At 38.9% G+C, this 26,368-nt stretch overlaps 1 protein-coding gene across 3 annotated transcripts in view; it reads left to right on the top strand.

Moving 5' to 3' along the window:
• The window catches only part of ttc7a (tetratricopeptide repeat domain 7A), a 71,509-nt gene that overhangs the window by 1,142 nt on the left and 43,999 nt on the right, over window positions 1–26,368 (top strand). For 2 of the 3 annotated variants that reach the window (XM_038299489.1, XM_038299490.1), the window contains exons 2-12: window positions 2,344–2,533; window positions 6,226–6,389; window positions 6,538–6,706; window positions 11,890–12,020; window positions 12,093–12,217; window positions 13,388–13,466; window positions 13,612–13,781; window positions 15,666–15,729; window positions 15,818–15,955; window positions 18,709–18,792; window positions 19,358–19,462. In XM_038299489.1, the coding sequence (XP_038155417.1) occupies window positions 2,344–2,533; window positions 6,226–6,389; window positions 6,538–6,706; window positions 11,890–12,020; window positions 12,093–12,217; window positions 13,388–13,466; window positions 13,612–13,781; window positions 15,666–15,729; window positions 15,818–15,955; window positions 18,709–18,792; window positions 19,358–19,462 (1,419 nt within the window). Of the gene's footprint in view, window positions 1–2,343; window positions 2,534–6,225; window positions 6,457–6,537; window positions 6,707–11,889; window positions 12,021–12,092; window positions 12,218–13,387; window positions 13,467–13,611; window positions 13,782–15,665; window positions 15,730–15,817; window positions 15,956–18,708; window positions 18,793–19,357; window positions 19,463–26,368 lie in introns of those variants that run through there. The other variant, XM_038299491.1, reaches the window with a different exon arrangement.

The following is a 26,368-nucleotide window of genomic DNA, read 5'->3' on the forward strand; positions in this document are numbered from 1 at the left end:
AACAATACATTAAATTAAATTAGCATAAAATGACCTGTTAAAAATGCAATGGATTACTATATGAATATACACACAAAAATAAATAATAATAAAAGTAATTATAAAAAAAAACATTAACCCCTGTTGCTCTGCAAACATAACTATGAAAATAGACAGAATAATAATTAAACTTAATTGATCTCACATTGGAAAAATTTATCTCTGCATTTAACCCATCTCATTGTGAGCAATGGGCTGCCATTGTGTGGCGCCAAGGGTCTTGCTCGGGGACCCAGAGTCCAGGCTGTGGGGATCAAACCGAGAACTTGCAACCTTCTTAGAACACACCACTAGGCCAAAACTCCCCACAAGTGAGTATCTACACTTTCACATGATATGCAAGCCTTAATTAACTTATTTAAGTTTTAATATCTTCTCTCTGTAAATCAGGAAAGCAAATTTAAAAGTCAGCGCATATTTTATAAACTTAATTTTGTTTAAACAGCAAAACCAGTTCAGCTACAAAATTTGCTTTTAGAGCCATATGTAAATCATGTAGCAATAAATAATAAGAATTAAGATTTAATATTCTTTGTTTTCCGATGGGGATAATAATTAAACAAACATTGATGTGAATTAAAACACAGAGCACAAAAATTATTTCAGATTAAGGGCGTCAACAGAATTTTTTCTCCCATTGTTTTTATTGACATTATACTTTCACAAGTACAGAGCAATGAAATTAACTCTTTGCATTTAACCCATCACCATGGGGAGCAGCGGGCTGACATTGTGCAAGCAGTGTGACTTAAAGGTCTTTGCTCAGGGAACCAGAGTGGCAGTCTGTGGTAGTGGGGCTTGAACTCAGAACCTCAGGATTCTAACTTAAATGCCTGAACCACGGTGCCACCACTCCCTAAAGCAGGCATTAGCATTAAGGGTCTTGCTTAAGGACCCATACTGGCAGCTCATTCCCCCCAGCTGGGATACAAACCAAGGCTTCCTGTTTGCAGGACAGGTGACTTAACATTATAGCTAGCCTGCCGCTAATAAGCAACATTTACTGAGATAAATAGATAAAATAATAATAATCTCCAATCCTCAGTATATGTGTATAAGGTCCAGACCCAGAATTGTTTTGTTTTTTTTCTTTCTTGAAAGACGATGGAGTGTCCTAGGAGATTATTGAAATATCTGCCCCCATAAATAATTACATTTAGAAATTAAAGTTTAGGAAATAACTTTATTTTTAGAAAGATAAATATAAGAGTTTAAGGTAGTAGCCCATTTCAGTCTCGATCCAAACCTTTTGCTGTCAGGGTTTGGTTGGGGTTTTTGAGGACCCAAATGCAGAGGCAGGGAGGCAGAGGTGATTTGTTGCAGTTTTAATCAGGGGAAAAGAACACGTAGAGTCAGGGAAAGGCGAGAAGAGACGAATTAAGGCGAGGAAGAAGTGGAACCAGCACTGAGGAACTGCACAAGGAGAGTATTTATGGTAGACTGAACAAAGAGAGGACTAACGAGCTGATTGGGAGCAGGTGTGAAGAGAGAAGTCTAGAAAGGAGCTAGGGGAAAGGAGACCAACACAAGAGGGCATCAGAGGGCAACAAATAAAAATCTAAGAGCTGAAATATAACCAGAAAATACAACAAAACAGGAATTAAACCAATAAAACTAGAAAACATGGAGCAAAGGAAAACATAACAGAACCAAGACCGTGACATTGGCAGTTAATGGTTTCATGTTATTAGATTTACTGTGCAGAGTCGAAGAAAATACAAGTCTAGGCAAGAAGAAAAAACATGAATGCTATAGCTGCAGCCCACCTAATGGACATCAGATGTGCTAGATTACTGACACCAGCTTTAAACAACTCCTTCACTGAATTTGTTTTACTGTTCGCTTAAAAATCACAATCCTCCCTTTAGTTTGAGTAGCTTTTCTCCTTAACTTTTTTCCTTCCACTAAACTTTCCACCAGGCACTCTGTAGATAACCACAGTTTATAGCTAATAAATATATTTTTTCTAACTGTCTGCGGCTCCACAGTCTCCCCATGACTGTTTGAGAACATTTTTATTGGGAAAGAAAAAAATAAAACTTTTACTGTTGCAATAATTTTTTTTAAAGTTTTAGCTTCTTAATTTTAAAGTAGCTGGAACATTTTACCTCAAACTCAGAGTTTAACTTTTTAATTTCAATGTAAAGTTTTCAAAAACACTCATTTCATTTGGTGTTTTTGTTTCAGTTTTTAAATAACACATTATAATCTGTGTTTTATTTGTTGTTTCCTGCATACAGTAATGATCCACACCCCACCCCACCCTGCGCACTCAAAGCTTTCCCATTTATTCCTCCTGCTTAGTCCGCAGTTACTCCCATCGTGTCCGGGGACTACAGCCACCAGCAGCGGGACAGAGCGGCGATGACGTCCCGGGTCTCCTTCACGCAGATCCGGCTAGAAGCGGAGCTGGAGCGCTACCGGGCCGAGTGCCAGTGGGGCAAGATCCTGTCACTGGTGGAGCAGATGCACGCGGCGCGGATCCACGAGGACGGTGAGTGGCAGAGGACTGCACCTGGAGGCTGGGCAGCTGCTGTTTGCAGGAGCATGGATAGAGAAACACATCTGGAATCTGCACAAAGATTAACATGAGATTAGGAATAAAACCCAGTTTTAAACATGCAAGATGACAGATAAAATTAAATGGGATTTTTATGGGAAGTTTTCAGGACACCCTTCACCTTAGCAAAAAGTAGTTTATTCAAGTATACTAAAAGTTCACTAATTTCATACCTAAAATCAGGCAGTGCACTTAGAGTTTACTTATTCTAAATTATATTTCATATACTTAACAATATTATAGTCAAGTGTACTTGACTATAATATTGCTTACTTTATTGTTTACTAAAGTATACTTTAAGTATACTTTAGTAAACTTAAAAATGTCCCAATTTAGTTCGAAGAAGTATTACTTTAGTAATACTTCAAGTACACTGAAAGTACATTGTTCGGTATACTTTCTAAACTTATGCATAAGTATTCTTTTTAGAATTTACTTCAAGTATACTACTTTTTGCCAGATAAAGTAGATTTAAATGTTAACATATGGAAGGTGTGAAATGTAATGTTAAAGCTGAAACACTGAAGATTTGTCATAAATTGAAAACTTCTTGAATTCTTCTTGGAAATTCTGACTGTTGAGGCAGATTAGTGTTTGTTACAGTGAGCATACTATCACATTGTGCACTCAGTGGACCTTGGACTCCAAACAAGATAGAGTGGCTTACATTTGTTGAATGTCTCCTATAAACAGATGTTTCTTTAAATAAAACCGATAAAATGCAAACGATGTCACTTGCCATTTAGAAAATGTCCGTCCCTTCAAGTTTACATCAAACAAAAAAAAGTTTGTTTCACATTTAAACAAATTTTATTCTCCTTCCAAATCTCTCAATGGCTTTAAACCAGATTTATCCAGCAGTCTTCTGATTCTCAGCTTTTACACTTGAAACCATTCCACAAAAGATATGCAAACACACTTTTCTTTCTACACCTCATAAAGCCTGACTGAGGCATTTCACTAATGCACCTGCCTCCACCCTTCTCCTACACAGAGTAAATATGGGTTCGAGTGTCCTGATCCCAGTCGTCTACAGTTGTCCGTTGTTGTGCTTACAACTGACTGATTGTTCATCCAGGTGTTAAATTAATGTGGTATTACTCTTCGCTTGCATGGTTCACATTAGCTGATCTGGCAGCGAGCGAGCAAGGTGCATCAGGAGAGTTGGTTTCAGATAGGAGGAACTCCGTGGTAGTTAAGGCGGTCATAAATTAAACCTTCGCCCAACTGTGACTCCAATAAAGAGCAGCAGTATTGTGTGTTCTAAGTTTAGGTTGTGATATCTTGGCTTTCTTAAGTTTTCAAAACCATTTTTTATTAATTCTTTGTTTGTTTTTTAATTGAGATGCCAGAAAAAATACTGGAGATACTAGAAATGGAATTTTGGCGTAAAGGGAAGATTTATCTGGACGATTTTTTCCCTCTGTACGATAATTCAATTCAATTCAGTTTATTTATATAGCGCCAATTCACAACACATGTCATCTCAAGGCACTTTACAGTTCACTGCATCGACTTGACTCAAATGCAATCCCTCACACTAAGCATGCTTGTAGCGACAGTGGAGAGGTAAAACTCCCTTTTAACAGGAAGAAACCTCCAGCAGAACCAGGCTCATTGTGAGCGGCCATCTGCCAAGGCCGACTGGGAGACACAAAAAGCAACACAGCCAGGCAGACGAGCTCCGAGCCAGCTCCCATGTCAGAGGATGAAGAGAGCACATCCAGCCAGTCACAGTCAGAGAAACAGGACTACACTGGAAAAACAGGCCGATCTCCAACATCTATAAACAAGGGTGTTTATGGCAGCATCACAGTTGCTTAGAGATCTAGCAAGCTTCACAGCAAAGTGCATTTAAGATCACATTGTGCCAATAATTTAATGACCACTTTTGACAAAACATTCTGGGATGCTTTTAGAGAGAGGTTTTCTCTACAGTTCCAGGTGTTTCACCAGAACAGCTCATTTAGCTGAAAAGAAAAGAAAATATTAAACTAAAACTCACTCAGTGTAATGCTAAAAAAAAAATAAATAAAAAAATGCAAGTCTGTCCAGTTAATTTGTTTACAAAATGCTGTATCTCCCTGAAACGTTGCTAAGTCCTGTAGTAAATAATAGCGAGGTTCAAATACAGAATTTGAATCCAAATATGCTGTATTTTGCTTGAGCAGATATCAATATATTTATCAGTAAAATGATCAACTTTATGCTCACAAACAACAGCTTTGGTTTACCCTCCGGTCTGGCTGTTGGCTCCCTGCTCCAACGATTGATAGTAGCTGTTGATATGTCATCTTTCAGTTTTGGGTTTGTCATTCTCTTAAATTCAGCAAAGTGCTGAATGTGTTGAAGAATAATGAGGATGCCGTTTAACACAGCAACCTTAGCTTTTGCTGCTAAAAACAACAATTACCATAATCAGAAACACAACTCCTCATTTATAGATTTGAGTGTTGATGTTTAGACATCTGCATGATAAGAATACTGAGGCAAATACACAGATTTGTGACAAATCCAGTAATGTTTTACAGATTTTAACAGACAGAGAGTAAAACATTTATGAAATGATATATTTTTAGTGAGTGAGTTGACACCGAGTTGACTCTGTAGGTTAAACAAATCTTCTTTGCTCTGAGTTTTTAACTGTCTTAAGTTGGATCCAGCAACAGTTTAACCTTGGAAAAGCTCAGTCTGCTCTATAATCTTAGTCTACTGCTCATCTTCTGTGTCAAGTTTGATAAAACTGACAGAGGAATCGGAGATGTAGGTATGTTACTCAGAGGATATAAGCAGATCAGACCATAAATGCATCAGAAATAGTAATATTTATGAATGCCTTTTATATCATATGTGAGTGTTTGCAACATTGGTATTAAACTGAATATTTTCAAAGTATGTGGTTTTAAAGTATAATTTGTTCCCTGCTGAGGTTAGGAAAGAAAGCAGTCTGGAAAATTGACTATGCAAAAATATGGACAACAATTAATCAACAAATAACACAGAGCCCTTCTACATTAAAAGCTATTACTGGACAACTAATCTAAAGTTATGAATGATGTTAAACTCTTAGACCTATACAAATCCAAACAATAAGGAAAAAAGAAAACAGTCTGAAGAGTAAATCATCTGTTTGAAATCAGTGTTTCTGACGGTGGTTTTGGGATAAGTCACGTCTTGCTGTTTATCTTTTACCTTCTCCTCAGAGATAGGTTTCGCCTTGGCTGTGCTGATAAATGAACCAGCAAAAATGTCAAATATATGAGAGCATAAACACAGCTCAAAGAGCTGGCATTAGAACACACCCAGACTCAGGGACCTAAACAGGAAATATTTTCTTAAGTGGGTGTTTTGGTGTTTACACTGACAGAGGCTGAATCAGAGAAGAGCTTTGCCTCTGTGCAAATTAAATATCATAATTTAGGGGGTTATTTTATTGTGAGTCTGTGTGAAATGGGAACTGCTGCTTCTGAACAGAAAGCATGTTTGTTTTGCTCTTTGAGTTCTGTTTTAGATAAACTGAGCGAAGGTTTGCTTTGGCTACAGAAACAAATGACCTCTGACCCTGACTTCGTACTCCTTCCATCAAATGTTGTTTGCTTTTGACTTCCTTCAATCCCATGTTGCAGATGATTACGGCACCCTGCTGATGGCTGAGGCCCTGCTGGAGGAGTGCTTGCTGGAAAATATGGATCTGTTGCGCAGCTCAACGCCTTTAATGGACAAAACTCAGGCCCGACTCTCCAAGGCCAAAGGCTACCTCAACACCATCCTGAGCCGAGGCCGCCTCACAGTCAGTCTAATCTGGGTCCCTTCTGGTCTTTTTCTGGGTCCAATCATTTGGAAATAACTACCTAAAAGTATTTACTCAGGGAACCAAAACCTTTCCTCTGATTTATGCCATTGTTTGTGTGACCGTCTATTTCTTTGTCTTTCTGCAGCCGAGGTACTTAAATGAGGCTCTGCTGCTGATGGCCAAAGTGCACTACGTTCAGGGCCGGTACCGGGACGCCCAGGGAATGTGCGCCAGGGTGGGACTGGAGGAGCTGACTCAGGATGACCAACCAGTCTACCACCTCCGCTTATTGGCTGAGGCATTTGTCATTAAAGGTACTGTACCTCACAAACCAGCATTCTGGACAGAGAGATGGATATGCTGTTCTGTTTTTGCTGGAGATTTAAGGGTATTGTGGAGGATTGTCACAAATTTTTTAAAAGACCCGCCCTCTCCACTTAAAAAAATGCACGTGCACAACCCTGTACCCACCCCCAAGAGGGAGCGCCCGTCAAACGTGTGTTAGAGAGTGCACGAGCCCATTTCTCCATGTGCACGCTCTGTTTTAATGTTGCTGTTTGCATTGCTCATACAAACTTACTTTCCAAAAGAAGATTTTCAATTTTTCCACCATGTCAGACTCACCAGCGGTAAGCTAAAATGAGTCTTATAAAATGGGGAGGAGAACGTAGGACGGCCTTACATAAACGTATTCCCAGAATGATTGACAATTAGGATGACCACTTATTTTGATGATCCACCCTGAAAAATAACATCCTCCACTATACCTTTTAAAGCTGCAGTCTGTAACATTGAGGAGAGAGCAGACTTCGACTGAAAATTTGAAGAAAAACAGGTTTCACGCCACTCCCCCACCCTCTCTGCTTCACTCATGCCCCACCTCCAAGCTCCACCCCTCTCACAGCATCTGCGTGGCTACCGCATGCGACCAGAAGGGGGGGCGGGGGGGGGGGGGGGGGGGGCGGCTTTCAGCGTGTGTGAGCTGTGATTGACACTCCATCAGACGCTCCTCTGGCTGTGATTGGTTGTTTTGACTCGTCCCGAATTATTCTTTCCAGATTGAAATACAGGCAGTAGGCGGTACCAATTGAAGCAGTTTTTTTCACAGGTTACATATCACATGTACTGCTGTCTGGGCATAGGGACAGTTTTAGCCAATATGACAAAAAAGTGATTTTTAAAAACTTACAGACTTCAGCTTTAAGTTGGAGGAAAGGATTTTGTTTGGATAAACATTTCTGCAAATAGTAAAAAGAAAAAAAAATTGGATGCTGACATGTTAGATTGATTTGTCTTGGAGTCTTCACACATAATAGCTACTCAAAAATCATATATCCCAAGAACTTCTACAGTAAAGGAACTAGGTATCCAGGCTTGGAGGAGCCATCTCCCTTCACACAGCAAACCACTAAAGTACATTCTAAAGTTGATAGCTTGTAGACTCATATCACCCACCAAAAAAACAAAACAAAACAACCCCCCCCCCAGAAATCCAGATATCTACAACTACAGCTTTAGAGACATTTTTTTTTAAACCATAAACAAGACCATAAAAAATAAGCTACAAAGATGGAGTAGAAGTTGCACCAGAAAATAGTCCAGCCTTTGATGAGAATGCTTACACTGCTCCTGCTTTAGTTGCAAAGAGACTTCATAAACCTTATAGGCTTATAAATAGTGATGTTAACGGACTCAACAATAACAGACATAATCCAGCTAGACTGTTTTCTATAATTCAGTTTGTTTTTAAAGTTAATTATCATGATTAGGGCCACGAACGATTACTTTTATAATTAATCAATTAATAATGGGATAGACAAAGATTCCTTAAAGAAGATTTTTTTTTACAAAATTAAACCAGGTGAAACTCAAACTTTTCCACTAGATGATTTCTGGATAGAGCTTATTGACAAATGGATTTTTTTTAATCTTAAATGCAAAATGTTTATATATATTTTTTTTACAATCTAGGTATAATTACTGCCCTAAGTGGGTCGCTCTGTGAGCTTAAGGCATGTTTACGACATGGAATGATAATTATTTCAATAATTGATTAATAACGATTAATCCGATTAATTGTTTCAGCCCTAATCATGATTATCCATAACAGAAAGTCTGTATATCTGTCTGTTTGTCTAAAATACAGTTTGACATAATCATACAGTGTATATTATAAATAAAATATAGAAAAATAAATATGCATATAAGGTGTATTAAGGTGAAGTAGAATAATGTAAAATCAGATTTTTCAAGTCAGCAATGTCAGCCTGATTACAGGTATCTCCATCCACTGTGCAGTAAAGGCACTCAATGCTGGGTCAGGACTCCTTTTGCATGAATTGCCTTATCAGTGCTGCATAGGATGGAGGAGAATCAGCTAGGCTGCATTGTTTACTCTGTAACAGTAAGACCACAATCCAGGGTGTTTTTACCCTTGGCAATGTGAGCAGGTGCTGTGTTCCTGCAGGAAAGTGAAATAAGCATCTTCATAAAACTTCTCAGTGGATGGAGGCATGGATACTCTGAAGTATCTTGGTAGACACTGAGTTTCGATCTGACAGAGAACAATGTTTAGCTCAAAGAAGACTTTGACCACTGAGAAATACAAATTTTTTCCTACTTTTTTTCATTTGCCCACATGTAAGGCAGTACCGATATTGCTGCTTGTTCAGAGGTAGATTAACAGGAAATATGATGGTTTTATAGGACACCGGTTTGAGAGGAGGACCAAAATGCAGAGACTGAAGCTGGAGGTGGTTTCTTGCAGACTTAATATAAAAAGATGGCAACAAAAACAAAAAACAAAAATAACAAAATACTAAAATCCAGACTAAACTGACAAGAAGGGCAAAGAAATAATGAGAAGGAACCAGCAAATAGTGACTGAACAGGAGGTGTATATATGAGAGACAGAAACAAATAAGTGGTTATTGCAAAAGGTATTTACATACATTATATAGAAGAATATTTATATATATATAGCTATTGCAGTGGGTGTTAAATATAAAGAAACAGGTTATAGCACAGGTATTTTATAGTAATTGCACATAGAAGGGAGCTAGGGGAAAGGAGACTGACACAAGACGGCAATAGAGGGCAAACAAGAAACATAAGAACTCAAATACAATAAAAAATAACTAGAATAGCACAAGATAGAAACAAGTGAAAACGCAAAGAGAAAATATGTAAAGTCTGAAGCCTTATATTACTGTAAGACATTGTTATGAACACAGACAGAAGCTAATGCTGGGAATATATCCATCTGTGTATTGATGTGTTATAAAATATATACAAGAAATTAGAAATGAAGAAAGCCTGTGAATATCAACCTGTTTGTGCACTTTAGAGCCCATCAGGAAAACTGTAAAGTCTACAGAGCAATAGCTGGAGGATGTGTAAAAAAACAGACCAGCAAAACTAAACGTTGATTCCTTTTCTGGGAAATATGAAACAAGCAAGAGCAAAGTGACCTTGTCTGTGGTTCTGAAGCTACCCGGCTATTGAAGGAGTCTTTTGAAGCAGATGGGACATGGCTGGAAACTGTCTGCTTTATCGGGGGAGATAGTCACGGTGAAGAGTTGTTTGAATCCCTACCTGAGCGTATAAACATGAAAGAATAAATAAGGTTTTTATTTTCTGCTTGCTGTCCTGAAATAGTATCCTGAAATTTGACAGCCTTGAAAGTATAGAATCTGCTGTGTGATGAAGTTTGTGGGTTTTCAAGGGAGATCAGATCTAACGTCATGTTGTCTGTTGCTGGGCTCTGAGCGCTGGCATCAATAGAGGCCGTAGATCACACTCACAGAACACCCGCACTCTATGTAACCTTGTTTCACTCATCATCATTATGTCGTTACCCTCCCTGTTTCCTGATAATCGGACATGACCTCATGCTTATGAAACATTAAGGCATATTACTGCAATAACTGTCAGATTTAGATTTCCTCTGCTTGTTTTGATTCCCCCTGAAGGATATTTACTGTCGGTCGCAGCAGAAGCTCCTTCTCAGGCCTCTCTGTGGGATATGAAGCTCTTTGCTGTGGGAATCGAGTCAGACGTGGATGCTGTCTGACGGCTGGTGGCTGTCTGCTTATTTGATTTGGCCTGGCGTCGAGCCCCAGGCTGCTCAGCACCCCAGGCCCTCCTTCCCATCTTGGAAAGTTCTTGAACTCCTTGAATATTTGCACTAATGGGTCCAGTTTGAACATCTGGTCTTCCAGGAACCTGATTATCGTTTCCTGTATGTTTCTGTATTCACTGACAGCAAAGAGATATGATGCAATGAAAGTCTAAAAGTAAATTAGAGACAGAAAAGTTTTATATTTTTAGCTTCTACGTCGGGAACCAGTGTCATGATCTGCCATTTTGGACTTATTAGGTTCCGTGTAAGTTTTCAATTAGAGTTCTCCATTATGCTTTATTTTATGTTAGTCTGTATGTTCAATATTTCTATCATTTTTGAATTCTTAGTTATACCCTTCCTTGTTATCTCTTTTCAGCATTTTTGCTTATTATTTATTCTTTGGTCTAGTTTTAGTTAGTTATTCTTTCCTTTCCCCTAAGTTCCTTTCTAGCTGCTTCTATCCACACCTGCTCCCAATTAACTGATTACTTCATTCTTTGTTCTGTCCCCATATATACTCCTCCTCTGCAGTTCCTCAGTACTGGATTCTCTTCATTGCTTTGCTCGTTGTGTGCGTTTCTCACGGGCGTCTCCTCGTTTTGGGTTATTTTCCTGGATTCGTGCTTGTGTTGCCGTCTGCTTTTAAATTGAATGTGCAAGAACTCATGTCTGAGAATCAGCATTTTTTTGCTGATGGGCAGCAAAAAAAAAAAATGTTGATGTCTTGATGGTATTTTCAGTCAGCTTTTCCACTTTCCTTTTTTAAGTATACTTTATACTAAATGAATTCCGAACCTAGCGTTGACAATAACCTTTTTTGATGCCGTGGAATGTGAAGCCCTTTCTTCTTTCCATGCCCGTCTGTAATTGTGCTGACTGGTGAGCTTAGGAAATCCAAACAGAGGCCCATTTATTTTCATCTATTGATTCATCCAAAAACTTGGAGAAAAACAGGAACAAACATGGAGCCAGAATTCAAATGTTCCAAAAGCTAAACCCAAACAATTAAAGAACCAGAACTGTTGGTGTCTAGGTAGAGCAGGAAGCAACTGGAAAACCACTGAAAATAAACACAAGCTGAAAAGGTGTGAATTTAATTTGTTTTTCTGTCCTTAGAAGTGGAAAAAGGACAAGACAGGAAAAAAGGATGAGGAGCATAGGTTGGTTTTATGGTTGTGGGGATAGAGGATATTCAGAGGATGGGTTTGATAGACGTGTGGGCTAAAACGGAGGCTGATAATCTGGAAGATCTGAAGAGAAAAGGATTTTTCTAATGTGTTTTTTTCTCTATAAGTGCAGAAGGCTTTCTGTGTTTCAGACTTTAATTGCTTGATCAAGCAGCCATCATCATCATTATCTATGCATTCATTTCAGGTCTGTCTCTTGACCACCAGACGCTGTCGGCTGTGTCTCGCATTCGCCTTTCAGAGAGAGAGGAGGAGAGTCTGTCCTGCTTTCTGAGGGCGTGTGATGCAGCTCTGTCCTACCTGCAGGAGCTTGATAAGGTTGGCCTTCATTTAGACAAAGTATGCATGATGTTGGCATGTTTACATGATAATACCAGTTTATGCTTTCAGATGGTAACCACCCCCCATGCCAAAACCACCAAAGGCAGCCTGCTCTCTGCACCTGTTGATGTTGATTTGGGCTTCTTCCTGCAGGCGGCCCTGCAGAGTGCTTACCTCTGTCTGCTGCAGAGAGGGTGAGTGCAGCAGAAGTACAACCAGCTATTCCTACATTGTCTAAAAAAAGGTTTGCAAACTTTTATAGGTAAAAAAAAAAAATCTCACCTGGAAAGTGACTCAGCTCTCTAGATTGGCTTTTGTCTAAATGGCATCTTTGCTTATCTTTTTTGGACCGCTTAAAATCAGGGCTTTATTCTGGACCTGTGGTTCTTGAGCCAAAAAAAGTATTAAAACCGTTTTTATAGAGCACAGATTTTACCTTGATCAGCGGCCTACACCTTGTTTCAACACCCAGCATGAATCACAGGCATTAAAAATTATTGGTTATTAATGGCTTATCTTAACCCTTTTGACCTTAACTCACTTTAAACACAATTTCTGTTGTTAGCCAGGCTGTTCTTCCATAATTAAACTAACAAAAACACCAGCATTTCTTCAGGAAATAAAACACTTGATTTAAATGTATATATTTACATTTATTCCATTTTTAGAAGTGAATCTATATTGGAAAAGAACAGGTTTGTCAGCTGTTGTCTGCTTTTATATAATCTATTGTCGAACTGATCTGAAACATCCACACATGCTTGGTAATATTAGGAGTTTTTAAAACTTTAAATCGTATTTGAATTATATCCAAATATTCTCCACCTTTAATCTGACATTTAATGAGTAGAACTCAAATGAAAAGAAGCAGAGTCAATTAAAACTACCCAGGTGGACAAGAGAAATGTGTGCTTGCTTCAACTAAGAACCTGTTGATAAACTGATTTAATTGTTTAGTTTTCATGATTTTAATTAATATTGGAATATTAACAGAAGGCTTAGGTTGTCAGTATGTGAATTTACTGTAAGGGTTTCTTGTCTGTCAGATTTCGCTTGAAGACGATGTGATCATAGATATGAACCACTAGGTGTCAGTGTTGCACTGAAACAAAATAAATGTAAATCTCTGTTGAAGGCCTCAAGTTTCAGATTGACCAGTGTTTCCATCATATATATATTAAATTCCTCTTTGTATTTGATCTGATGGCCGACCTTTATTCACTAGCTCTCCTCATTCTCCTGTGTTTGCAAATGGAAATATCCCCGAGCTGTTTTACATTATTTGTCTGAAACTGCTATGATTTCATTTATTTTTACTCAAAAATCTTTTCATCAAAGTAACATAAGCCAAATGTGTGTGGAAGTCATCTTGCACAGGGAGCTCACCAGCTGCGTAGGGTGCTCAGGGTGGTGGAGTCACGAGGGTCTCAGAGCTTCAGGAAGGTGAGGGGGTTGCAGGCTCAAACATCTCGTAATAGTATTGTTGAATTGAAAAATAAATACATAAATGAAGCTTTTTTTAAAATTTCTGATGGAATCTGATTCTGCATTGATGTTTTGTTGGTTTGTGTTCTTTCTTGCATCCCAGTGTGCAGCCATGAAGCTAGCACAGGTGCTGCTGAGCTCTGTGAGTGAGGACAGCTACTGGCCCCCGCTTGGGCCCCCGCCTGCAGTCTGGCTCCAGAGAGAGGGAGCAGCCGCCTCCAAAGACGCCAAGTACCCCACTGTTAAACCACCACAGCGTTACGGCACAGATTGGTACATATCGTCTTTGTGTTCCAGGAATCGTGTCGTTATTCTCTAGACCACTCAGGCCACAGAATTAAGTAACTGGGTTTTAATACTTGAATACTATAATGTTAGTTTCAGTAATCAGCTCAGCTTTTTAGGAATGTTTCTCACATTTTGTCACATTAATAACGTCTGTGTATCTCTCTGGGGTTTTGTGTGATGGACAAACACAAGAGGAACAGAACTGAATTAGGAAAATAAACGTGTGACATGATTTTCAAAACATTTTACAAAAAAAGTAATGAAGATGGCCCTGAGGTCCATATTTATTTGAATGTAGCTTAGGCTGAAGGTTTTAGGAAAAGGAACTGCTTCACTTACTCAAGTCTTCTGCAGTTTTTTTCCATGATTATTTTCTGTATATAATCATGCATGATGTTCAGAGCTCTCTGTGACTGGCCTCCATGTTTATGCTACAGGAAAAGCATTCCCACAGCATAATTCTGCCACCACCAAAGACATGATTGGTGTTGGCAGAATTGCATGATTGGTTGATGGGTTGAATATATTTTGCTATGTGTAACAGTAAAATGTATGTTATTATGTAAATAATAACAATATATAAAAGAAAAAAAAGACTTGAATACCATCTTTCATGACTTGGAGGGAAATGTTTTTCTTGCTACTGTTCCATAAAGACAGCTATGTGAGGAACGCAATATTAGTTATCCTGTCAACAGATTCTTCCACCTGAGCTGTGGATCTCTGCAGCTCCTCCAGAGTTTCACTGCTGCATCCCTGTTGAATGCTGTCCTTGGTCGGCCTAACTTTCACATCAGGGTTTGGAAAATTAACCCTGATTGAAACCTTAAAATAAATAATAAAAATAATAAATAAATTTCAGTTTATTGATCTCTCAAAAAAAATAGATTAAATTAACTCTGCATTTAACCCATTCCATTTTGGGGAGCAGTGGGCTGCCACTGTGCAGCGCCCCGGGACCAATCGAGGGTTAAGGGTCTTGCTTAGAGAGCTAGGGTGGCAGCCTGTGGGAGTGGCTTTCGAACTCACAACTGCAGGATTCCAAGCTCTATGCCCTAACCACTAGGCTGCTACTCCCCCTTTCCATCATATCTCTGATACAAATACAAGTCAAAATGTACAGATTTGTATCTGATACTTTATGTTGATCTGTAACGTTTTCAAAGTTTCAAAGTATTTTAAACTCAAATACTTTGAAAATGTGTAACATTTGAATGGATGTGAGCATAAACAAAGGTAGCATAGTCAATTGGAAGACAATCAACAGGTGGAACACGTCCTCTAAGATTCAAATAGGACTTTCTCAATCCTGAAAGCAAAAGCTTGTTATCTGATCTGCTCATCATTCTGCATCACCTTATTATCGTTTCATTTCTGCCTTTCACTCATTGCAGGGATCCTGCAAACATTGCCCAGGCCCCGTGAGCCATACTTAGTCACCACATGACTAATCCAGCCCACACTATCATAAGTGAAGATCTAAATCCATGTCTGAGATTAGCAGGAGTGGAGGAGCAGAATTCCCCTGAGGAATAGCTGTATGTCAGTGTTGATGATTGCTTTTATCATCGCGTAGGTTTTTTTGTTTTTTTTTTCTTCATAAAAGGCTGCGGTGATGTCTGCAGATTGTGTCCTTCAATAGGACATAGAAGGGATGTGTGTGTTTGTGTTTGTATGTGACATCTGAGATGATGCTGAGCGCTGATACATCTGTGGGGGTCTGTATTGTGTTACAGCTCCGCAGGTGAAACAGAAACCAGACACTCTCTGTAATCCGCTGTTGTTCTCTTTGTTTGTGTTTGCGTGAGCAAACAATGTAAAACTTCCTGTTTTGGACCTTTTCCGTTTTGTTTTTTGTTGTCTTTACAGCTGCTTCTGTCCACAGGACGTGGTGGAGGAGGCAGTGCTGCTGCTGCTCATCACAGAATCAATGGTGAGGCGCGCTCATACAGTACTAATACTGTTCTTCATAGGGGCCGGCTGTCCTGACATCTTTTTCCCCCCTCTTTCAATCCAAACAGACCAGCGGTGAAGCGGTGATCAGCCGCCTGCCCGACCAGGCTGAGGCTCGCCAGGCCAGCCTGCAGGATGCCACCTCCGTCTATGACCTGCTTACCATTGGCATGGCCAGGAGGGGGCAGTACGCCATGCTCTCTGAGGTGTGGCAATAAATGTGGAGGTCAGAGGTTTCCCAGCAACATGCCATCTGGAAGGTTTCTTTTTCCAGACTGAATCCCTCTTTGTTTCAAACTCCTGGTCCTAATATGACCCCCACCACAGGGAAGACCTCAGCTTAGGTTTTCCGACTTATTTGTCTAAACTGTGGAAAGCATCAATTAGAGGTTTTCAGAATATAACCTAGATATTAGTCACCATCAGGCTTTTTTGATGTCATAATAAAATCATTCATAATTTGTATTTTTATGTAAAAGCATTATTGAATCACCATGATTTGTGAGGCTGACAGTGCTGATATCAACAAACAGGAAAATCCGTATTTAACTCTTTTTTTGTGTTTATAGAAGCAGCATGAATGTTAAACAGTCAAGGTTTTGTATTGAACATTTCTATTCACTCTGACCCACATATCATCACCTAAAGCATCTCCTAAGTATTCCAAATAAAGTTGAAAGAGGGTATTTCATACAAATAAATCATGTCTTCTAACATACATCATTCAACAGTTAAAGGAACCTAAAGGAAAGTTCAGAGTTTAGAAAAATCCTATTGGGCATGAAATGACAAAAGAGAATTCATTGTTACTTATTTAGAAAAAATATGGACGTCTCTACGCTTTTATCCACCAGTTCATCCCTCTTAGGAACCACTGATTGTGCTCAAGAGGATCAGGCATCCTGTTTTAGATTAATGGAGGTTACTGTAAGTTGTCTTCAGATTGTCCTCCAAAACAAAAGCAGACGTCAGGCTAAGTTATTTTATGTGTTCGCCTCTGGCAAGGCTGATTCTTCATTCTGCAATGGGAGCATTGATCTCATATTTCCAACATCTTTTTCTGGGGCAGTATTTCTGCAGATGGTTTTCCCAAAAAAATAAGAGATAAAGATATACCGTGGATATAAAAAGCATCCCTGCCAGAAAACTAATTTTATGTCATAAAAAAAAGAGATATAAAAGGTCCTATATTAAGCAAACTAACATTATAAACATTTTTGTAACAGTCATATGTGTCCTGAAGCCTGTGTATGAGATTCATAAAAGAAAAGAACTCTTTCAACTCTATCATTACCTTTCTTCACCTCTTAGCTGATGTTTGCTCAAAATGTTCTGTCTGAAAAGCATTCCCCTTATGACATCATATGGGGAATCAAGCCATCCAGAACAGTCTTTAGCAGCCCATCATTCAAGCTACGGCCTTAATTTTATATAATCTTAGACTCTTAAGCTATCATCACAAACTCTGACTGGTTGTCATGGTTGCGCTATGTGGGGGCGTGGTCTTTGGAAGGACAGTGCCATGGAAAGCAAATGCCGTCTGCCTAACCTGAGAGGAATTTTCCTGCACAAGCGGCATCACTTTTTAGTTCAATGTTGGCATGTAGTCCTCTTAGCTAAGAGACAGTTTGAGTCCCACTTTTTAAAGGACTTTTTTTTTATTCTAAAAAACATGTTAAACTTCGAAAAGACACAATTTTCTAAGACTCTTCATTTAGGAAAGTAATATCTGTAAATCAGGCAAACCTTAATCCTCCTGACCCAATAGTTATGATTAATGTTGGTTCCCAATGTCCAAAGTCATTATCATGGTTTATGGCACAAGACTTCAAACTGATAGCAAATAAAGGATTAAAATATTTTAGTCTTGCTATAATGAATCTATATATGAGTTTCACTTCTTTAAAATGAGCAACAACAAATTCACAATATTCAAATACTTTATATGTACATGGATACACCTCCACTGATATTTGGTTAAATGTTCCATACTGTTTTGGAACATTTCACAAAGTAGATTAAATAAAAACATATTATTTAACTTGACCTCAAATCAGCAACTAGAAGGTTGAAATTGGACACAGTTGGTCGTTCCATCACAACGATCCAAAACAAACATCCAGACTGGTCATGAGTTACTAAAACAAAGGCTAAGCAATTAAAAGCTAAAACTGTTCAATAAAACCAATCAATTCAAAGAGCTTTACCATTTCTGCCAAATATCCAGCCTGATGCTTGGCTCTACAAAAAGCATCTGGTTTCCATGTAATTTGGATATAATCAAATCTCTATCAACTAGAAAAAAATAACAATAGGACCAACTTGAGGATCAATTTCTTATTTAAAAGAGATGCTTTTATTTGCTGTATAATAATTTCCCCCCCGAGAATAAAAACAACAACATTCAATTTGAATCATTAAAAGCCTAAAATTACCTCCTTTCAAGTGGTAAGTGTTTGCCAAATTCTGACATAACAGCAGTAGGGTCCCTTTAGGGTGTTGTGGGTCGGCTCCTCCATAAAATCACCACCTTAAAATGGTTAAAGAAGCCTTTACCTCACGACAGGGTCCCCTGCAAACTTAGAACAAAGAAAAACCTGAATTGGAACGAATAACCAAATAAACTAAATGGATGCCAGGCTACCCCCCTGGATTCAGACCCGTGTGGGGGAGGGCCCTGTCTTTTCATTAAGAGCATAAGGTTTAATCATAACATCAGGCAGACCTCATTTCCTGCTTGACTGACAACCTCTGACTGAGCGAAACCCCACACGTCAATCACATCATTGTGCACTGAAACGGCAGAGTGTGCGCCGAGCGCTGACTGACAAGCACTTTTCAAGCTAATTTAGTCCAAGAAGAACAACAAAAAGGATGACGTAGTACATCTGCATGTTCAAACCTCCTCTTACTTTCTAAAAGCTGCATGATTGAAACATGTTAATGTGTCTGTTTGTAGTGCCTGGAGCGAGCCATGAAGTTTTCATACAACGAGTTCCACCTTTGGCACCAGCTGGGCCTGTCACTCATGGCGGCCGGAAAGGTAAACTTATTTTTCCTTAAATATCAGCTCCCACCTCTCACCCAACAGACATTAGCCTTGTGTCCCACTATCCTCCACTTTTTATATGGTCTGAATAAAACCATTATCTGATAAATTACCTTTCTTTTCAATCTGTAATATTACTATGCTTAAGGGGTTAGGGTTAGGGTTAGGACTAACTCCAGTTATTCTCCCTCATGTCTCTCCCTCTGTGTGCTAGTGTGTTCTTGTGTCTTTGTCCGACAGAGAAATCGATCTGTTCTGTGTGATAAAGCTACCTCTCTGATCAATGGGGATCTCTAGAAATAGTCTGCCTCCTAAAAAGAGAGGGGGGCCGCCTTGGTGACGTCAGATCCACTTTTATCCAGGGCTTGCCCTTGTGTCTGTGTGTGTGAGTGTGTGCCTTTGTCAGTGTACATGAGGCCCATTAATGATTGACCCACATGTATTAAGTGACTGTGTTTCTAAATGAGTCTATTAGGGCTGTGTAAGGACAGACGATGTGCGTTTAATACTCTCACTGTTTGACTGATTGTCATTCCTGTTGTGTGTGTGTGTTTTCCAGTGGGTCGGTGCTGTGTCTGTTTTTAAAGAATGTGCCAGGATGAGACCAGACGACCCTTCTTTGCCCTTACTGGCTGCTAAAATCTGCATCGGCCAACTGCACTGGGTGAATGCAATACCTGTATACCAACACATATTTAAAGCGCATAACTGCAATGTTAAAGGAAAACTCCGGTCAGCAAGGAATAACCAATAGGTCATTATTTATACCTTAAACTAATATGTTCGCTGTGATTTAATGAATTTAGCATTAATCAGTAAAAGAAGTAAAACAATATTTTTCGTTGCGATCACTGAGTCTGGGAGCAGCCATTTTTGCGCCAAATATAGTAACACCTCACCCCTGACATCTTCTGGCAGTGACGTCGCAGTGCGGTAAGCCTAGCGCCATTCTTCCCACTTTACAAGCAAAATCAATGCAAAGTCAAAATCAATCAGTTAAAAGAGCTACTAGACACCCCTGCAATCACCAACAATTATTTAAGATTTCCAGAGGACTTCACCATTGAAATTTGCGAGAGCTATAGTTAAAATGACAATGCCCACATGCATGGCAGTTGGAGGTTGTAATACATTGGGTAAACGTGAAAAAAAATTAGTTATTTCACCTTCTCAATTCATGATCCTCCACGGACGGGTTTGTTGTTGGATTACGAAGAGGGAGGATTTGCCATCGAACTTCTGGCCAGAGAAGAAACATGTCATTAATCCGTTACTCTCTGCTTTGTAGAGTGAACTTGTCGTCACCATCATGGAAAATAGCGTGTTGTGACTAACACCAGATACAGCACTAGGACTTGCTTAACAGCCGATACCGCACTGTGACGTCACAAACCAGTAGGTGGCAGTAGTGTTCTCTGACAAACATGGATGTCTGCGGTAAAGCACATATGAAATTACTCAATTAAAAACAGTTATAATTTATTCAAAAGTATGTAATAATTTCATTCTTAAAGTACTTTCATATGTTTCCATTCTATTTGTATTCTGAATGTGACCGGACTTCTCCTTTAAAACAAAAAGGATTAATATATTTAAGATTGTTGACCACCAATCTATAATAAAATAGGCAAGCACAAGCGGGTTAAGATTGGATGAAGAGCAGCTGTTTCCAATGTTACTTTTGACTTAGTAGTCATAAACTTTCCCAGAACAAGGTGGGACCCTGTTTAGAAGGTTTTACTATCCCTGTTTTGATATGTAACAGAAGGAGAAATGTAGCTCTGTCAGAACACAGAGAGCTCCACTCTATAAGGTTTTTATCAAAAGTAAACATACAGCCTGTTCCAAAACATGATGATACTTTGAGAATGCTTAAGTTAGCTTTACTAAATGTTCGATCTTTAGCAGGAAAATCATTTCTAAACAATGATTTTATCACCGAACATAGCCTTGACTTTATGTTTTTAACTGAGACCTGGTTACATGAAAACGGTCATTCAGCTCTTATTGAGGCCACGCCCCCTAGCTTCAGTTTCATCAGTGAAGCCAGAGTGAACAGGAGAGGTGGGGGGGTTGCTGTCTTATTTAGGGACTCACTCCATACGTGGCTTTACAGCTGACGGCCTCATCCAGAGTCATGTTTTTAAATATTTATCGGCCGCCCAAATACTGTGCAGATTTTAATGATGATTTTACTGAACTGTTGTCTGTGATCTGTGCGGGCTTTGACCATCTTGTTATCACTGGTGATTTTAACATCCATTATGACTGTCATCAGGACAAAGGGACTAAAGACCTGATTAACACTCTGGACAACTTCGGGTTGACCCAGCATGTCACAGAGCCCACGCACAATAGAGGACATACCTTAGATCTACTGATCTCGAAGGGTCTGGACATTTCTAAGGTCACGGTGTGTGATGTGGGGCTGTCGGATGACTGCTGTGTTTTCTTTGAGAGTACCATCTCAGTGCACACAAATGTCTCAAAGAAGGTGATAACAAAACGGTTTATAACTGAAAATACCAGTGAGATTTTTAACCAGGTCCTCTCTCTAACACCTGCCCTGTCTGGGGCTTCAGTCAATGAGCTGGTCACTAACTTTAATGCTAACATGCTGAGTGTCATGGATTCTATTGCTCCTATTAAGGTGAAAGTTGTCCCTGGAAGGAAAAGGTCTCCATGGAGAAATTCCACTCTGGTGAAAACTGGAAAGAGAGAGTGTCGGAAAGCTGAGCGCAGATGGAGAAAAACAAAACTACAGGTTCATTATGACATCTATGAAGAGAAACTTCACTTTTATAATTTACAGCTAAGGAATGCAAGGAATTCGTATTTTTCTGACATCATCACTAAAAACGGTCATAATGCTCGGGCCTTATTTGCTACAGTCGACAGGCTAACAAACCCTCCTGTGTCAGTAGCACCTGAATTTTATTCCACCAAAGCCTGCAATGACTTTGCCAAATTTTTCACAGACAAAATCCAAATTATTAGACAAGCTGTTGGTTCAACAACAGCAGGTTCAGGTCTTGTATCGTGTCCACCAAGTCTAAACATCATGACACAGTTTTATCCCATTACTAGCAAAGAATTGGAGGACATCTTGCATCAATTGAACTCCTCCTCTTGCTGTTTGGACATCCTGCCCACTGTTTTTTTTAAAAAGGTCTCAAAGACCTTGGAGTCAGATCTGCTTCAGATTGTGAACTGCTCTCTAACGTCAGGTGTTTTCCCAGAGTCACTGAAAACAGCTGTGATCAAACCTCTGCTAAAAAAGGATAATCTAGACAAGACACAGATGAGCAGCTACAGGCCGATCTCCAATCTTCCATTTTTAAGTAAGATCATTGAAAAAGCAGTCTTTCACCAGCTAAATGACTTTTTAAGAGAAAACAACCGTCATGATGTCTTCCAATCAGGTTTTAGACAGCACCACAGCGCTGAGACTGCTCTGACCAAAGTCACGAATGACATATGTCTGAATACTGACACTGGTAAAATGTCAGTGTTGGTTTTACTGGATCTCAGCGCTGCATTTGATACCGTTGACCACATTATATTACTCCAACGACTGGAGAAGTGGGTGGGCCTCTCTAGTTCTGTACTAAACTGGTTCAAAACATACTTGGAGAACAGGAAGTACTTTGTGTCAGTAGGCAATTTTACATCTGAGCAGACAAAATTGACCTGTGGAGTTCCCCAGGGCTCTATCCTGGGGCCTCTTCTGTTTAACATCTACATGCTCCCACTGGCTCAGGTTATAAAGAACAACGATATTAGTTACCATAGCTACGCAGATGACACTCAGCTATATATTACAGTATCACCAGGAGACCGGGGCCCTGTACAGGCTCTTGGTAAATGTATTGATGAGATTAATGACTGGATGTGCCTCAACTTTCTTCAGCTGAACAAAAACAAAACTGAGGTGATTGTTTTTGGAGCTAAAGTGAAACGAGAGCAGGTTGTTACAGAACTTCAGTCCATACACCTAAAAACCACCAATCAGGCCAGAAATCTGGGTGTAGTGATGGACTCAGACTTAAACTTTGAAAAACCCATCAAAGCGATCACTAAATCAGCCTACTATCACCTGAAGAACATCTCAAGGATAAAAGATCTGATGTCTCAGGAAAATCTGGAAAAACTAGTCCATGCATTCATCTTCAGTCGGCTTGACTACTGTAACAGCATCTTTACTGGTCTACCTAAAAAATCAGTTAAACAGCTGCAGCTCATTCAGAACTCTGCTGCTCGAGTTCTCACAAAGACCAGAAAAGTGGACCACATTAGTCCAGTTCTCAGGTCTTTACACTGGCTGCCGGTCCATCAGAGAAAAGACTTTAAAGTTCTGTTGCTGGTCTATAAAGCTCTGCATGGTTTAGGCCCAAAATACATCAGTGACCTCTTGACCCAGTATGAACCTACTAGACCCCTCAGGTCATCCGGATCCGGCCTTTTATCAGTTCACAGAGTCAGAACCAGACATGGAGAGGCTGCGTTCAGCTTCTATGCTCCACATGTCTGGAACAAACTCCCAGAAAGTCTTAGGTTAGCTGAAACACTTAGTTTATTTAAATCCAGGCTGAAGACCCACCTGTTCTCAGCTGCATTTACGTAGATTTTATTCAAAATTTAAAATTTGCCCGTCTCTGTATTCTCTCTTTTTAATTTTAAATGTTTTTAATTTTGAATCACGCTTTTAATTGTTTTTAAATGTTTTCTTTCCCTTTTGCTTATAATGTTTTATGTAAAGCACTTTGAATTGTTCTGTACATGAAATGTGCTATACAAATAAACTTGCCTTGCCTTGCCTTGCCTAATAGGAAGAATCTTTCACTTGAGCTATGATCTCTAAATGAAATAGAATAAATGGCACCCAGGAGTCCCCATGGTTTAGTGGTTTAAACCACCTCTAAAAAACATATCTTTATTTTACTCTGTATTTATAGTCAAATGTAATAATAATAATTCATCGTATTTATTCATATATTTACTCAAATTATATTTGATTAATAATTTTAGATGTTTTGGGAGTCGTGGCCTAGTGGTTAGAGACATGCTGGTGGTCTGAGAAGGTTGCAAAGACCTATTTTGATCCCCACAACCTGCACTCTGGGTCCCTGAGCAAGACCCTTAACCCCTGATTGCTGCCCAGGAGACAGTTAAGATGCAGAAGTGAATTTCTCCATTGTAAAATCAATGATGTTCAATTATTATTGATTATTATTATTGTATTCTTCATTATTTACCAGGACATTTAATTTGTTCATGGCAATTTTTTTTATAATTTAATGGTTAATTTATTGTAATATTTCAATCAGTATTAAGAATAATTACCATCTAAAATATAATGTACATAATTTATGGAGAATTTTAATGTGTGTATTTTATGATACATTTTGGCCCCTTCTACACCTGAGGGATCACATTACAATGAATGTAAATGATTCCCACTATGGAAACCCCTGCTTTAAATCATTCAGTAGGATGCAGGGGACTGCCTTTCCTGACGCAACTCCTGGTTGCGTCAGGAAGGGCATCTGCTCTAAAAGCTTCTGTTAAAGGAAATTATACAGATTGAAACTCCTGCTATAGTTCCTGGATTTTCTCTTTCAGAAAGCTGGATGGCTTTTTACTGAGTTCATTTATACTATAAGTTACTCCATGAACAAACTCTGGTTGTTGGCAGGATTTCTTGAACTTATCCTGAGTCTGTTGTACATTTGATCTGAGATCAAACACAAGAAGTACCGGTAGGTGTATTTTTAGGGCAGATTCATAAATTGTTGAGCATCAAAATCTTAAACAGAAATAATGATTTATCTCATTAATATTTCAGCCATATATCATTATATCATATTCATATAATCCAACAATGACATGTGTTTTGTTCTGCACTTCGTTTGTCTGCTAAAGAAAATGACGGGGATTTCCAAAGTGCCACCTTTCTTCTTTAGTAGAGAGGAATTTCCCTTCATGCTGTAGACATGTGGATTCAAATCCAGACTGGAGCTGAAGAACTCATGAAATATTTTTATTAATTTAAAATCATTAAATATCTCAGGTGCTGTTAAATTATATTTTACAACAGAGCTTTGTATTGAGAAAAGCTCCAAAATCTTCATTAAGAAATCAGAATTAAGCATCACAGTGAAATTAAAATCCCCACCACCTCCACCTCCATATTTAGTGCTATTCCTTGCTATAAATCCACAACATGAACTAAAGAAAAAATCCACAGGATGTAGCCATCAGTAAAAACAATAACTTAATACATCTTGAGATTTAAACCAATTTCCATTCATATATTTTTCTGTTTTCAGGAATATCTAGAAGCATTGATGGAAGCAAATAAACTTAGTACAGCTGTTTCACAGGGAGAGACAGAAACTATCAGTGTCAGCTTTTTGTATTAAGTCATGAACCAAAGTTTAGGTTCTTACTCATCATTTGTGTGTAATTCAGTAAGTAAAGGTGTGTAAAGACATAAAGGTGAACATAAATATAAGTACTGGACCACACCTGATTTAACAACATTTTTATATTGATTTACTGTTAGCTCCTTTTTGCACTTGCTTGGTTACACTTTGATGCATTCTTCACATCGTGCAAACAAACACATAAAACTTTAATTCTCATTTATTTCCCTTGCATGCATTGACTTGTCTCTCCGCCTTAAGTCTTATTTTGCAGCTGGAACAGTTTTGCCTTCTCTTTTAATATGTTTTTTTTGGTTATCTCCATATGGAGACATTACTGTTTTAATTGTATTGGTGAGAAATGCACACTTTGAGGTTTCCTGTTTCCTCCTGTTGACATTGTGGATCGGCTTTTTTGTGTTCCATTGACGAAGGCCTCTTATTATACTCACACTTGCCCTGAATTCTGGGCTAGCCTGAATCAGGGTTAACTTAGATGGTTTATATCACCTTTTCTAAAACATAAAATCCTCTAAGTCACAAAATCAAATAAGTTGACATAGGATAGCTGCTCTCAGAAACTCTCAGAAAATTAATCCCTCAATCTCAAACAGGGCCATGAAGAGCGGTGGAAACTGTTGGATTTAAATGTATGTACTCTCACATGAATTCATTTAACCTTGTAAACATTTCAATGTTCATAGATATTGAATAATTTTGTATTTTTAACTTCAGGATGTGTGAGGAAATCAATAGAGCGTGATATGGGATTTATTCTCCTCACCTATGATCAATTAGTTGCCTTCACTTCCAGGCCATCTAGCTGGGGATGGTATGGAGTGCTTTACAGCACTGGGGAATATTCACATATAGGGTGTGTTTACAAGGTTAATCCTTCCTGAACATATTCCTGAGAATTGAGGAAAGATATCGGGATCTGGAAAATATCGGAGTGGCGCTTTAGGCTTTTAAATTGTGGATTTGGATGCTGTGAGTGAGATCACATTACTGGGTTGGTTTTGCCACTTTGGTGCTGCAGTGTGATCTCTGTAAAGATCTTTATATAAAAAAAAGTGCTGCAAGTTGAGAGCTGCTCGAAGTGCTTTGTGACGCCAACAGTGAAGCGTCCTAGTACAATCCACGTG

The sequence above is a fragment of the Cyprinodon tularosa genome, unplaced genomic scaffold (genome assembly GCF_016077235.1).
Source record: "Cyprinodon tularosa strain WSP-4 unplaced genomic scaffold, ASM1607723v1 ctg43, whole genome shotgun sequence".
NCBI lineage: Eukaryota > Metazoa > Chordata > Actinopteri > Cyprinodontiformes > Cyprinodontidae > Cyprinodon > Cyprinodon tularosa.